At 39.8% G+C, this 15,604-nt stretch overlaps 1 protein-coding gene across 1 annotated transcript in view; it reads left to right on the forward strand.

The window, feature by feature from the left end:
* Nucleotides 1-15,604, forward strand: part of ELAC2 (elaC ribonuclease Z 2) — a 183,555-nt gene that overhangs the window by 4,643 nt on the left and 163,308 nt on the right. The window contains exon 2 of the mRNA XM_029600234.1: nucleotides 2,284-2,334. Coding sequence (XP_029456094.1) covers nucleotides 2,284-2,334 — 51 coding nt within the window. The remainder of the gene's footprint in view (nucleotides 1-2,283; nucleotides 2,335-15,604) is intronic.

Below are 15,604 nucleotides of genomic sequence, written 5' to 3' on the forward strand. Positions count from 1 at the left end.
GGATGTTCCATGCTTTTCAATATGTTCATGGGCCTCTTGTATATGGACTGCAGCAGAACTTTGCTACTGTCCCACACATCACATCGTGTTCTTCCTTTAATCTAATTCTCTAGTCACTTAAAAAAATAAAGTCCATTGTATTTGTCTGACATGATCTTCCTCTGGTAAAACAATATCTTGGATCATTCAACCCACTGCATTGCAGATCACTATTCTTTCCTTCAGAAGTGTCTCAATCAGTCTTCCCACCAACGAGGTAAGGCTTTCTAGGCTCCTTCCTGCTACCTTTTTTTGTGAAGTGGGTCTACTACTACCCTTCTCCAGTCTTGCAGCAGTACTCTGGTTTCCAAGCTTCTGTTAAATAAGTCTGTCTTCAGACTTGCAAGCACTTCTGTGAGAATCTTCAGTACCCTGACATGTATCTCATCCGGTCTCATTACTTTGTTCACTTAAGAGTTTAATAGTTCCACCCGTGCACTCTAGCAAAATACTATTGCTGAACCAATTTGGAAAAGTATCTGGAAGGTTTCTTGGGGTGATGGGCCTTGGATCTTTTCCTTTGGTATAGTACAGCCAAATTAATTGAAATAGGATCTGGGCTGCTCTTGGGGTGATGGGTCCTCCCCTAGTTGAGCATGACTGCCCTAATGCAGAACTGCGAAATGGGCCTCAAGAATTCTCATTTAAATAGTTAATTGTCTAAATGATCCATGGTCCTCTTAATACAATATTTCTTATCCACTTCAGGTCTTTGGGCAGTTTAGGTCCTACTGCTGTTTGAAGACTAGAAGGGAGGCCTCCTGTCAAACCATACATGTAATAGGAATATATTCTACAGATAAGCAATCTTTCTCCCCTTCACCCCCCCCCCCCCCCCCCCCCCATGGCATGTTTGAAATCTGGACACATGGAGCTGGCACTGGGTATTTGTGATAGCACTGACTTAGTTTTGTGACTCGAATAGAATTATTCTGTCCTTCAAATAGAATGCGAAGTATAAATCGATCAAGCCCAGCATCCTGTCTGTGACAGTGGTCAATCCAGGTCATAAGTGTCTGATAGGATCCCAAAGAATAGATTCAGTTCGCCTTACTGAAGCAATGGCTTTCCCAAGCCTACATGACAAACAATGGTTTATGAACTCTTTCCAGGAACTTGTCTAAACTCTCTTTTTAAATGCAGCTATGTTAACTGTTTTTATCACATCCTCTGGCAACAAAATTCCACATTTTAATTGTGCATTGTATGGGGGGGAAATACCACCTCCCTGGTTTGTTTTAAATGTGGAATGGTCTGCACCTTTAACCAGAATGGAGTCCAGCTGATGGTGCTAACAATTAACAAGAAGTTCCACACTAAAGTAATGGAACCTGCTTTCTGTTTTCAAACAGCTCATTAGGGCTTAGAGCCAAGTCAATCATTCTGTCACAGACCAGTGGGGAAGACCAATACTATGCTTAAGTGTTATAAGTTGTGTAAAAAAAAAAAAAAAAAAAAAAAAAAAAAAAAGTTTGGATATGTTTTTAATAATTATTAGCCAAGAGGAGTTCATTGCCTTGTACTCTTGGGAGGGAGCAGCAAGGAATGAGTCCTCATATGGATCTGCTGGATACTCAGATCCTGATTGGCCATTCCCTGACAGGATGCTGGGCTCAATTAACCATTTGTCTAACCCAGCATGGTACCAAATATGTTTCCAAAGCATGTCTTCCCATAATGCAAAACTGTAAATCATGGTAGGTTTGTACCACAGGAAGGCCTGCAAGCTTTGTGGAAAGACGTAAGGAGCTAAAGAGAAGGAGGTAGGTATGTCTTACTTCAATAAGGTATGAGAGAGTGTTTTCCATGGAATCGGAAGCTTAAGCATGGAAATGTGAAACTAAAAGGAGGTTAAAGAAATGCAAGAAAATAATTTTACCAAGAGGTGGTGAACACCTGGAACAGAATTCCAGCAGAGGTGGTAGGCATGAACAGTGAGAGAATTTAAGTAAGCTTGGGACAGATGCATGAAGACATTGTGAGGCCAAGGGATGGAGGGTTTACAGTAGTACAAACAGGTACAAGTAAACCCTGTGGACCCTGGTAATCATTTGCTAGTATCTTCTGTATGTGTGTTTTTGATAAATGCAATTGGTCAATGCAGTCTTACTAAAACTTAAATTTGTTTTAACACATTTGCAAGTTAACCCAATAGAAAAACACAGCTCATACTATACTGGCTTGATGCACCTTTGATCCAATCCAGTATGTTATCTTAACTTCACAATTTTAATCTAATTTAAGGTATCTCTTCAATTGTGGGGAAGGAACTCAGAGACTAATGCAAGAGCACAAGTAAGTTAATTTCTTTCCCTTTTGAAACACTTGAGAAATTACATAGGTGGTTAGGAACTGTTTACTCTTACTGAAATTGGTCTCAAAAGAACTGCTATCAAGCTCCAGAACCAGCAACACTTTGTCTATGACTTGGGGATTAGTGCTCCTTGCCACTGTTGTAGCGTAGTTGAAAAGGGAAAATAGAAGAAATGACTAATCGGATTTTCTTACAGCCACTTGGTTTTGGAAAAGCAACCTCTTCACACCCTCCTGTCATACTTCAGTAATGGCTGCGATTGCTAAGCTTTGTTAAACAGCATGCTGCCTATGGCTTGCTGGTTGCTTTCCATGTTGGATGTTGAGGATTGTTTCAGGGTGCATGCTTAAGTAACTGAATATTGCTTTGAAAAAGAAACAGCCTTAGTGGTGCTAATTTTCCTTCTGATCCCCTTATGCTTTCTATTCCATCACTCATTTTGCTGCTCTTGGATTGCTTCTGCCTGTCACTGTAAGTAATGCTTTACTCTGTCCTACTCTTCTGCAGAATGGGGATCACTGCTAAAACTTGAACTGATCGAGCTGAGGTCTTCACTTATTTGTAAAGGGGACCAACAGATTCTTGTACAGGGCCATGGTCACAACATTACCCAGTATGTAACAATGACATGTCCTCACTATTCACGCTCTCAGCCTCCCTCTACTTTGTGCCACCACACATGTGCTCTCTTGCTTAACCCTTTCTGCAATCTCTATAACATCCTCAGCAGCCCCTCCCTTATCCTTCACACAGCAGGAACATTTTACTCTGCTGCAGATACAGAGCTGTGGCCAGTCTTCTGTACTCTTATTGGCAATGCTGCCTTTTTTTTTTTTTTTTTCTTTTTAAATTGTTTAAGCATGATCAAGAACAGATGGACAATTTCAAGGCCATGTATAATTAAGCTCTGGAATTCATTGCCAGAGGATGTGGTGAAAGCTATTAGTGTAACTGCATTCAAACTTTTTTTTTTTTAACATATTCCCAGAGAAAAAATCCATAAAAAAATAAATAACAAATAAACCATTATTAAGGTGGAGTTGCAGAAATCCACTGCTTATCCCTGGGATAAGCAGCATGGAATCTACCTGCTCCTTGGGATCCTGCCAGGTACTTGTGACCTGAATTGGCCATTATTGAAAACAGGATAATGGGCTTGATAGACCTTTTGATCTGACCCAGTAATGCAAATCTTATGTTCTCTGTTCAAGCCTGCAACAATTCTGGTGCATGTGATCCTGCAGGATTTACAAACAATGGGAGATACTTTCATTCTGCGCCTCCCAGCAGCCAGGAAACTGCATTTTATATATAGTATTCAACAAATTTTAATGTTTGATATCACTCAGTGGAAGTGGCATCGGTGCTGAAAGACCAAGATAAGGACATTTTCCAGCACCGTTCCCTCTCTTCCCCCCCCCCCCCCCCCCCCCATGGTTAATTTTTGGGGAAAAATGTTTTTCAGAGCTTCATACTCCGTAGGCATTGTGGCCCACCAATTCTACATGATAACATAGGAAAGTTGATGCCCATTTTGGCATCGCCAGAAGAACAGGTAGATTACCAGCAGAGTGTGAGCCTCATCTTCTCCACTTGGTTTATGAATTGTTCAGTGCTACAGCCAGATCTTCAACAGTGGCCGTTTAGTGCATGCCCGAATGTTTTGGTTGAGCATTAGTGGTTTGTGAGAAGATGTGCTTGAGTAATTGGCCAACAATTCCTGTTTTGGGGTGAATCTCTTCTAGAGAGAAGCTCAGGGGAAACAGTCACTCAAATTAAAGGAGCAGCAAGTTGCAGTCCAGTATCTCTCAACTGCATCAGAGCAAGGCAGCAAGTTGAAAATTAGAAGCCAAAATGTCCGATTTGGATTCTTTATTATAGAAACAAGTATCTTTGGATAAGGGCTTATCCAAAGATACTTGTTTCGTTTTTTTTTTGGTTTAGTTTTTAAAGCCTCAGTTTTATTATTGGATACTTGGTGTCTTGGGAAATATTATCTCAACGTTTGAGATGTGCTATTCGTTAGCTGTTCCAGAATACCTTATCTTCAGAATAGACTGCTCAACTGCCTCTCGTCCTCAATCCATCTGAATGATATTTCCAGTAATCCAGGTGGAACACAGACTTCATTACCTGCAATTGAAATGCCTTTTTACCTTATTGAAGTTTAATTTTGTAAAAGCTTCATCATGACTGAAAGAACTGCAACTTATGCTAAGTACTTCTCTAGTTTACAAGTGGAGATGTTCTTTATTAGTATGATTTTACTATTATGTGTTTAATTTTGTTGGTCTTTCCATGTTCTGTATGTGTGACAAAGGTGATGGATTCTGCTAGTGCATAGTTTGTGTAGGGCAATAGGAGGTATATTTGTCTTCTAGGGCCTGTTTTATATTTGCAATGCTGCTCCTTCCTGGGTAGGCTGGAGGTGGTTGAGTCCAGGGAGTTAGTGGTGTATTTTAAAACAAATGACTTGTTTGTTGTATGCAGGTTACGAATAGCTTTTAAGTATTATCCAAAAATACTGTACATGAGCTACTTCAACAATGTAGGATCAATCTTTAGATGTGAATGTCTGTGATCTGACATCTGAAAAAAGGACCTATGTAGTTTTAAAAGCTTTTATACAATATTTTTAGGTACATATGCAGTATTTATTTTTATTTTATTTAAAAATTTTTCTATACCATCACAACGGTTTATAGCAGGGCACGATAGAGAAATATGGGTGGTATAGATTACAAATTACTCGTGTGCCATCATAGTACAGTAACAATTTAAAATAATAAACTAGGTGTGTAAGTTAAACCTGATTGTTAGGAACAAATTAGGCAGTTTGATTTTAACATTAATATGCTTATGTAGGTTACTAAAAACTTCTAGCTTGGTGCATCCTTATCGCTCAACTATTTTTCTCCTTTTCTTTATCTTTATAAAATGCTTGTTTTAAAAAGCCAGGTTTTCAGATTAGTTTTGAATAATTTCAGATTTGTCTATTCATAGAATTGCCCATTTTTCTCATTTCCAATTTACTTTGACAGTATTGTACTTGGTGTACTATTTAAATCTACTCGCAAACATTTTTTGTTTAAATTTTAAAGTGTTAGAGGTATTATGGTTCATCTGAAAATAAGAATGCTTAAAGCCACTAGCTGTAGTTTTATAGCATAAAAAAAATGTATCTTAAATAAGGTGCCTTATTGAGAGGCAGAATGCCACAGAAGACATTAGCATAAGTTGGCACTCAAATGATTTTTATTGATAACACAGCATTATATAGAATTTCAGTTGTATATTTCCAACCCCTAAACTAGGTTACTTAATTGTCAAAATGTCTATTATAAACATAATCTGAATGGCTGCAAGGTAACTTGCTTTCATTCTCCAAGTTAATTGCCAGCACTGCAACCTTGTACTTGTTCTAAGAATATTTTCTATAGTCTTAGATGGAATGTCAGGTGGCCTTGTCCTTCTGGATATGCTTCTATAATCTTAAATGGAATGTAAACTGACTTCATGTCAGTTCAAAATGTTCTACAGCCTTGTTGCTTAGCATCTTTAGCTTATAAAGCATCTATCTATACAAACTACAACATTACAACACATGTCATGTTACAATATTATACTTCTAAGCATTTATAAAGGTTGCTGATGAAAAATTTAGTAGAACAGGAATACTAACTTCTTGTGGGACATATCAAAAAGTGTTTTACAGTGGTTAAGGGCCTATGAGCACCAACATCCATCCTCCCTCCCCTTTTTGTCATTTTTATGACTTTTATCATAATTTAAAACTCTCGTTGGATTAAGTTCTAGCCTCTGGTCACAGGAAATATTAGAAATTGCATGCAGTCTTATAATTTAGAATTCTGATTAGTTTCCTTAGGGAAAAGGAAGCAGGAATTGGCCAGTTGCTTTGTTCACTGTGTAAGGTAAATGTTTGAGAAGTGGATGGACTTGTGGAACTTAACCTTTTTCTGAGGGCTACTGTTGGTCAGAATAAATACAAGGTAGTAATGATTGTTTAGCTGAATAAATTCAAACAAACTTTTCTTACGCATTACCATGCTACCACTCACTGTTATGCTTACATGTACCCTAAAAACCCTTACAATAAGTCCAAATGCAATCTGACAAACTCCTACATGAAGGGGGAGCTCTTTTAGTCCTTGGTTTGTTATTCATAACCACAACCACCCCAGCAAGTAAGGAGACTTCTTGTTGAGGCTTTATCAGTTGTTTGCTAGTTTCATTGGCTTTTTGCTCAGCTGTGGCGGATACATTTTTCCCTAGTTAAATGTTTGTACCAACTGGATTGATCTGATGGGGTTAGTTATCTTTTTCACTTGATGGAATTCCTTGCCAGCGGATGTGATTAAGACTGTTAGTGTAGCTGGGTGTAAAAGAAAAAAAGTTTTGGATAGGTCATTGGAGGAGAAGTCCATAAACTGCTTTTAATCAGTAGGGAATAGCCACTGCTTATTGCTGGCATTAGTGGCATGGGATCTCTTTAATGTCTGGAGACTTGTGACTTGGGTTGACTGCTGTTGGAGTCAGACTACTGGGTTTGATGGCATATCTAATATTCTTATGAAATTGGATATCTGGAAGCATTAACAATGGAGAGGAAAGTTTAAAAATGATGCCCTTTAGAGGTGGTGGAAAACTGTCTCTTAAAAGCTCTTTTGAAAGGTACAAGACACCCATAGCTTTTATAATTTGTCTTATTTTCTGAATGGGGATGGATTTACCAGTCATCTTAGAGAATTTCTGTGATTTTGAGCTTTCCATATGAATTTATAAGTTAGGATGAAGCAGATTGATCTTGCCACAGTTGGATGAAGTGGTGTTCAGCGAAGTCAGGAAGTTTTGAAGGTGGAGGATGATTCTTGAAGCTAGTATTAAACAGTTTGAGTAATATCCTATCTGTGGGTATGAACTCTTGGACAGCAGTACAGTTGATGCAACCTGCAGGGAGGAGCTCTGCAGGTCCTCTGTCAGTTGGTGGAGCTGTCTGTAGCAGAGGCCCAATTGGAGCTTCGCCTGTAGTAACCCTCTTTCCCCTGAGGTTGAGTCTTTGGGTGCCAGAGCTGGCAGGACTTAGGTGCAGATGAGGTGAAGATCTGTAGAGATGGTCTAGTCACAGGCCAGGGTCCAGGGCAGGCTGGATACAAGCAGAGTCAGGCAGCAGTTTGGGCAGGAGGTGTATGATTAGATTAAGAAATCTGGTAGTGGTCGGTGGCAGGCAGAATTCAAAACGGGATCAAGAGTCACGTTGAAGTCAGACTAGATCTGTCCAAAGGAGCACGGGGCAGAGAGGCAGGTAGGAAGGCGTGGAAGACACAAGCTTTGAAGACGAGACCGAAGACCGACCATGGGACGACAAGGACTCAGGAGCACAGACTAGCATTGAGATGAGGAACAGGGGTACAGGAATACACAGAGGCAACTAGCACTACTGGTAGGTAGTCAATCTATTGCTAAGGTATGGATTGCTGGGAATGTTCTTGTATAAATACAAATTACAGGAATTGGCAGATGGAAATTGCCGTTCAGTGTCATTTGTAGACTGGAGAAGTACTTGGCATAGATTGCACTTTTTTCAGTCAGGAAGAATGAAGCTTTTGTAAAATTAAGCTTCAATAAGTTTAAGGCATTTCAATTTCAGATAATGAAGTCTTGGTTTCACCTGGATTACTGGAAATATTCAGCTGGCTTGAGAATAGGGCAGTTCAGTAGTCAGACTATTTGGGAGATAAGGTATTCTGGAACTGCAGAGAAGTTCAGCAGCTGGTAAAATTAGGTAAACATTTTCTTTCAGGAACAGGCATTGCTGAGAGTCAGGATGAAGAGACAGTCTATATTGAGCATAGAATGAAAGCATGTGTCTGTTGTGGGGCCCCGATGGACCACTTCCAGTAGAATTTATAACCTATCACTAAAATCATCCATTGTACCTGAAGACTGGAGGATAGCTAATGTAACCCCCGATATTTAAAAAGGTCTCCAGGGGCAATCCAGGAAACTACAGACCAGTTAGCCTGACTTCGGTGCCAGGAAAAATAGTGGAAAGTGTTCTAAATATCAAAATCACAGAACATATAGAAAGACATGGTTTAATGGAACAAAGTCAGCATGGCTTTACCTAAGGCAAGTCTTGCCTCACAAATCTGCTTCACTTTTTTTTGAAGGGGTTAATAAACATGTGGATAAAGGTGAACTGGTAGATGTAGTGTATTTGGATTTTCAGAAGGTGTTTTTGACACAGTTCCTCATGAGGCTTCTAGGAAAAGTAAAAAGTCATGGGATAGGTGGCGATGTCCTTTCGTGGATTACAAACTGGTTAAAAGACAGGAAACAGGAGTAGGGTTAAATGGACAATTTTCTCAGTGGAGTGCTTCAGGGATCTGTATTGGGACCTGTGCTTTTCAATATTTATAAATGAACTGGAAAAGAATATGATGAGTGAGGTAATCAGATTTACAGATACAAAATTATTCAGAGTAGTTTAAATCACAAGCAGATTGATAACTTGTAGGAAGACCTTGTGAGACTAGAAACTTGGGCATCCATATGGCAGAAGAAATTATAATGGATAAGTGCAAGGTGATGCAAATAAGGAAAAATAACCCATGCTATAGTTACACAATGTTAGGATCCATATTAGGAGCTACCACCCAAGAAAGAGATCTAGGTGTCATAGTGGATACACATTGAAATCGTCTGTTCAGTGTGCTATGGCAGTCAAAAAAGCAAACAATGTTTAATTTAGAAAGGTAATGGTGAATAAAATGGAAAATGTCATTAATGCCTCTGTATCGCTCCATGGTGAAACCGCACCTTGAATACTGTGTACAATTCTGGTCTTGCCGCATCTCAAAGTTTTCCTAGCGTGTAGACAGATGGGACCAGTGGGTTTATGCTCCCCTGTCAGCAGATGGAGTCAGAGCAAGCTGATATGACAGCATATATAGTGAGGTGAAAAGCTATTTTAGCCAAAAGATCTTCATTCAAAAATTTGGAAGAAGGATCCATTAGAAGAAAATAGGATTAAGCATTGGCAAGCTAAATGTCAGACATTGATAAGAGGCTAAGAGAGAATTTGAAAAGAAGTTGGCCGTAGAGGTAAAAACTCATAACTTATTAAAATGTATCCGAAGCAGAGAGTCTGTGAGGGAGTCTGTTGTACCGTTGGATGATCGAGCGGTTAAAGGGGCACTTAGGAAGATAATTATTTGCTTTAGTGTTAACTGAAGAGGTGGTTGGAAAGGACCTGTTCTGGAGATGGTTTTCAAGAGTAACAATTCAGATGAACTGTACGAAATCACTGTGAACCTGGAAGATGTGGTAGGCCAGATTGACAAACTGAAGAGTAGTAAATCACCTGGACCAGATGGCATACACCCCAGGATTCTGAAAGAACTAAATTAAATATCAGACCTATTACAATGGATGATTACCTACAAGTTAATTGTAACTGAAGACTAGAAGGTGGCCAATGTGTCCCTGATATTTAAAAAGGGCTCCAGGGGTGCCGCAGGATACTATAGACTGGTGAGCCTGACGTCAGTGCCTGGAAAAATCGTGAAAACTGTTTTATAAAGAATAAAATCACAAAACATTTAGACTTGGTATAATGGGAAATGGCCAGCCTCACAAAATTTATACTTTTTTGAAGGGGTGAATAAACATGTAGACAAAGATAAACCAGTAGATGTGGTGTATGTGGGGTTTTTGGAAAGTGTTTTACAAAGTCCCTCATGAGAGGCTTCTAAGAAAACTAAAAGATAATGGGCTTGAAGGTGATGTCCTTTTGTGGATTGCAAACTGGTTAAAAGACAGGAAACTGAGTAGGAGTAAATGGTCTGTTTTCACAGTGGGGTGCCTCAGGGATCTGTACTTGGACCGGTGGTGTTTAATATATTTATAAATGATCTGGAAAGGGGTATGCCAAGTGATGTGATCAAATTTGCAGATGACAAAAAAATTATGTAGAATAGTTTAAATCTCAAGCGGATTGTGATAAATTGCAGGAGGACCTTGTGAGACTGGAAGATTGGGCTTCCAAATGGCAGATTAAATTTCATGTGGATAAGTGCAAGGTGATGCATATAGGGAAAAATATCCCTTGTTTAGTTACACAATGTAAGGTTCTATCTTAGGAGTTACCACCCAGGAAAGAGATCTAGCCATCATAGTGGGTAATACATTGAAATCGTCGCCTCAGTGTACTGTGACGATCAAAAAAGCAAACAGATTTAGGAATTATTAGGAAGGGAATGGCAAAACGATGGATGTCATAATGCCTCTGTATCGCTTTATGGTGAGACTGTATCTCGAATATTGTGTGCAGTTCTGGTCACTGCATCTCAAAAAAGATATAGTTGTGATGCAGAAGGTTGCCCTTCTCTGCACTAAAATAAAGGGCATGGAATGGCTCCCGCATGAGGAAAGGCTAAATAAGTTAAAGCTCTTCAGTTTGGAGAAGAGATGACAGAGTAGGGATATGATAGAGGTAGTCAAAATCATGACAGGACTTGAACAGGTTAATGTAAATCTGTTATTTACTCTCTCAGATAATAGGACTAGAGGGCACTCCATGAAGTTAGCAAGTAGCTCATTTAAAACAAATCAAAGAATTCTTTTTCACTCAGTGCATAGTTAAACACTGGGTTTAAAAAAGGTTTGGATAAGTTCCTAGAGGAAAAATCCATAAACTGTTAATAAGCAATAGTAGCTGGAGATCTCTTTAATGTTTGGGTGCTTGCCAGGTACTTGTGACTTGGATTGGCCATTGTTGGAAACAGGATACTGTCTTGATGGACCCTTGGTCTGACGCAGTATGGCACATCTTATGATGTTAGTTCTTACTTAGAGAGAGTAAAATGTCTACCATGTCTATACTAGCCAAAAACAAGAACTAAACATAGGGAAAGGAATATTAACAGAATATTTGAATGTTTTGCCTTTTTTTGGTTCTGAGCTAGAAGATTATAAAGAAAAATAATGGGTTTCAGATTATGGTAATCAGGGCATAAGCAGTGTTTTTTTTTTTCTTTCTAACATACGCTAGTACAGATGAGAAAATAACAGACAAGTGAAATCTGAACATTTCAAAATAGATTAAAGCAACAATTTTCAACAAACAGCTTAAGTTTTTTATTTTTTCAATAGACACCTAAACATGGGAGTTCATCAGAGTGGCTGATTTTAAACTTTTAAATATGTTTATAGTATCAAGACAAAATCAGGAACCCAAGAAAAAAAAAAACAGTACCTGTTGTGATCAGAGCAGTGGATCCTTGGGCCGGCCGGACGGAAAGAGGATGGAAGAGAACTCTGCTGAAGGAAGTAGGCCAGCAGGCAGATCTGAAGCTGAAGACTGAAGAATACTTCGCCCTGGAAGCCTGAGATCCTCCCCCCCCCCCCCCCCCCCCCCCAGGAGGAGCCTGTAGGGATCCGAACCGCTGGGATTTAGGTGGACCATGGGGTCAGAAGAGACGAGTAGACAGACCTGGGTCAGGACAGAAGGAGATCAGCACACGAAGAGACAAGCCGGGGTCAAAACCAGAAGACGATCCAAAGGAAGAATACTGGCACCTGGAACCACCGCCAGGAGCGGAAGCGGAGCAGCAGCAAGATAGACTCCAGCGACGAGGTCCCACGGGCTGGATGCAGGAAGACCAGGAACCGGATCCAGAGCGGGAGTCGAGGCAGGAACTGCAACTTACCACTCACAAGGAGTTGACCACGTTGCAAGATAGGGAACTATGGTCAGACGCCGGGTTTAAATCCTCGCCAGAGTCTTTCATGGAAAGGGGCTGGCCGCGATTTCGCACCAGAGGCCCTTTAAAAGGGTTCCCTCTGCGCGCATGCCTAAGGGGGAGGAGCCATCGCAGCGTTCGGCGTCTCCCTCGTGGAGACGCCGCCGCAGAGGCCTGAGCAGGCCCAGAGGATCCCCAGATTCGCCGGCAGAATTCCTCTGGCGCCAAGGTAAGGACCTGGTCACGACCGGGACCCCAACAGTACCATACTGAAGGAGGCAGATAATACCGTATAATCTTTAGACATAGGGTTGATAAAAATTGATCAGATAAGAGAAACGGATATTAAGGACTGACTTTTTAATACTTTGGAGATATTTTTCACAGTTTTGTTAATATAAAACAAAATGGCAGTTCTTGCTAAAAATTAGATCTCTCATAATTTTTCTTGAGCATTGTATTACTTGATAAGCACAGATAAAACAGCTGTATCTTAGTTTCATTTCAAAATCTTTGTAACAAAAAATTGTGTATTCAAATAAATTTTAAAATGTTGCTATTTATCTTTAAAATCTTTTCTAAATCTTAAACTTGTAACACTGTTGGGATGCTTCCTATATAGAGAAGAAGGGAGTGATAGTTTACATTACACCTAATTCAGATATGTTATTTTGTAGCCTTAGGAGATCCTTAAGTTCTATGGCACAATATTTTCTAACATACATTTTGGTAAATATTTCCTCCTTTTTTTTTCTCTTTTAATGAGCTCTGTAATTCATAATTAATCATGCATTCAGTGTACAGGAGCATAATTTTCAATTTGCTCCAGTTATCTTTAAAATTAGTTTTGCTACTGAATTGTAACTGCACTGCTGTAATCCTAATTACATACTAAACATTTCAGAGTTTGAAAACCATTTCCCCCCACCCCAGGTTTTGACTGCTATAACTGAATTAGACTGGCACAAACATAGAATAGCTATGAGTTTCAGCAACTTGTCTTTTATCATAAACTTGTTGCATGGGTTAAAATTTAGATTTAGCATAAGGTTGCCACGTACTTGTTTAACAGGTATAGAAGCAAAGCAACCCTGGGTGCCCCCATCTCCACTTTCTCTTACTCTCTCACTTATTGTCCCATCCTCCCATCTCTTCCTTTGGCTTCCTGCTCCCACCTCCCACAATATCAACAAAGGCTCAAGGGCTCCAACATACCATACCATATTATGTGGGTGCTGTTGAGACTGTTTGGTTTTTTTCTTGTGAGGGGTATTGGCAACATAGCAGTCCTCCCCACAAGAACAATGATTGTGCCTGGCTTAATTTAGTCGGAAATAGTATTGCATTGTATGTCATCTGGCATTTTGAGGTGGTTCTAGTTTTTGTCTGCATATTTGTTTAACTTTTGATTATTTTGTATTTGAGGGTCATTTTTCATGTGACTAAGGTGAGGAATTCTGCGTAGGGATCTGTAGTAGTCTTGTTCATCATTGCGTTTTCTTGTCAGGAGGTGTATTGGTGTTTTTAGGGCACGGTGTAGTAATTGCAGTGTTGCCCAATTATATAGTTGTTGCATTTGGAGTCTTGTGAGTTAATGCTGCTATAGTATGGCAGGTTTGCTGCATATGTGCTACATATTCTTCCCCACAGGACTTTATATTTCAGTGTGCCTGGTAGTGGAGGAAATTTTGTTTCTGATAACACTAGAATTTTTTTTGTAAGTTATCTATGGTGTAAGGGAAAATATCCCATTCTCCCCCCTCCCCCCCCCCCCCATATTGAGGGCTACATATGTGTTGGTGATCTGAGATCACAAATACTTGTAGTACTGACATTTCTATTAGTAATGCTGTTCTTGTTGTCCTTTACTACTACTGTGACTGGTTTTTTAGCATCAAGCATTTAATTGGTCTGGGAACAAATAATTATACTTCAGATGTATGGAAGAATAACTAAATGTAAAGGTGGAATTGGGGGCTGATTTGGTTGCCCCCTCCCCCAATCCAAAAAGCCATTCCACTGCCCCTGAAGGCATCTGTCTCTTCCCTTACCTAAATGACTATCTAGTGACTGACTTCCCAGGAGGGAATGCTGACCTCCCTACAAAAGTCTGTTCAAATTCTAGAATTTTGAAAAATCAACCCTTATTAAATCTGAGAACCAAACTAATTGGGCCATGGGTAAGCTCATTACAAGAATGTTTGTTTTTTCTTCTAACAGATGGAATCTGAGTATTCACTCACTGTTCAATAGCCAAACACAGATCAGATCACATCCAGGGCTAGTTCTAAGCTACATGGTAGCAGCTCATGTACCACTAACTCTCACGTCCACATGCAACTCCTTCAATATGGCCTCTACTCCCAGTGGGACCAATTGACTGAACCCTTGACTATTGTTAATGTCTCAAAGGAAATGAAACAACTTTGTTGGTGGCTAGACCTCTAAACATTATAGGGGGATTTGTCTACATTCTCACTAGATCATATAAGCAAAAAGATCTTTACCATGGTATGGGGAGCCCACACTGGTCCCTTCTGAATCCAAAGGACTTGGACATATTAGGCAGCTTCTGATCAACCGTTTAGAATTGCAAGCGATCAGCCACATCTTAACAATTTTTAGACATCTTGAAGTGAAGAGAATTCTTATTCAAAGTAGCTTTGTTCTATATCAGTAAATAAGGAAGCATGGGGTCATGGACTTTTTTTTTTTTTTTTTTTTTCCCAGGAGGTGATAGATATGGGCATACACATATCAAACTATTGTGCAAGCTACCTACGTTTTTGAAGTTTGCCAACATGTTAGACTGACTCGATATTTCACCTGCACGACTGGTTCCTTCAACAGCCAACAGATTATTCAGTCTTTTGGGGACCATCCTCAATCCCAATTTTCGCATGGAGGGGGGTGTGAAAAACAATTGGAAAGATTTTGCTCCATTCTTCCCAGCAAATTCATGACACTTGCAGCTCAAATGGAATGCAGGTATGCTTTTCCACTGATTCTGCTCATTGCCAGGACAGTACAAAAAGTGCTCAAAGATAAGGCCCATCTGATAGTTTAATGCACCAGCATGGCCCAGACAAGTATTGTCTTCGAATTTTCTCTTAGGGCTGATCCATCCTTGTAAACTGAACACGAGGGATGTCTATCATCCAAACCTTTTCTCTCTTAACTTAGGCTGGATGGTTGAGCAATTGATTGTCACTCTTTCCTTACCCAAAGGAGTGGAGGGCATAATGTTTGCTAGGAAGCCATAAACTAGGAGAGCCTATGGAGTTAAATGGAAATGCAGTGTTGCTGGCGTGTGGTTTTGTTTTTTTTTTAAAGATATTGAAACTAAATGGAAGTGGTTCTCATCATATCAGCAACGTTCCTTGGACCCTTTTGCATGCAAATCAAAATTTGCTACTTGAGTACTTTTTTCCTCAGCTCTCAGCACCTTGTCAGAGTACACTTCTGTCCCATAGCAGCCTACCATATG

The sequence above is a fragment of the Rhinatrema bivittatum genome, chromosome 4 (assembly GCF_901001135.1).
Source record: "Rhinatrema bivittatum chromosome 4, aRhiBiv1.1, whole genome shotgun sequence".
In the NCBI taxonomy this organism is placed as follows: domain Eukaryota; kingdom Metazoa; phylum Chordata; class Amphibia; order Gymnophiona; family Rhinatrematidae; genus Rhinatrema; species Rhinatrema bivittatum.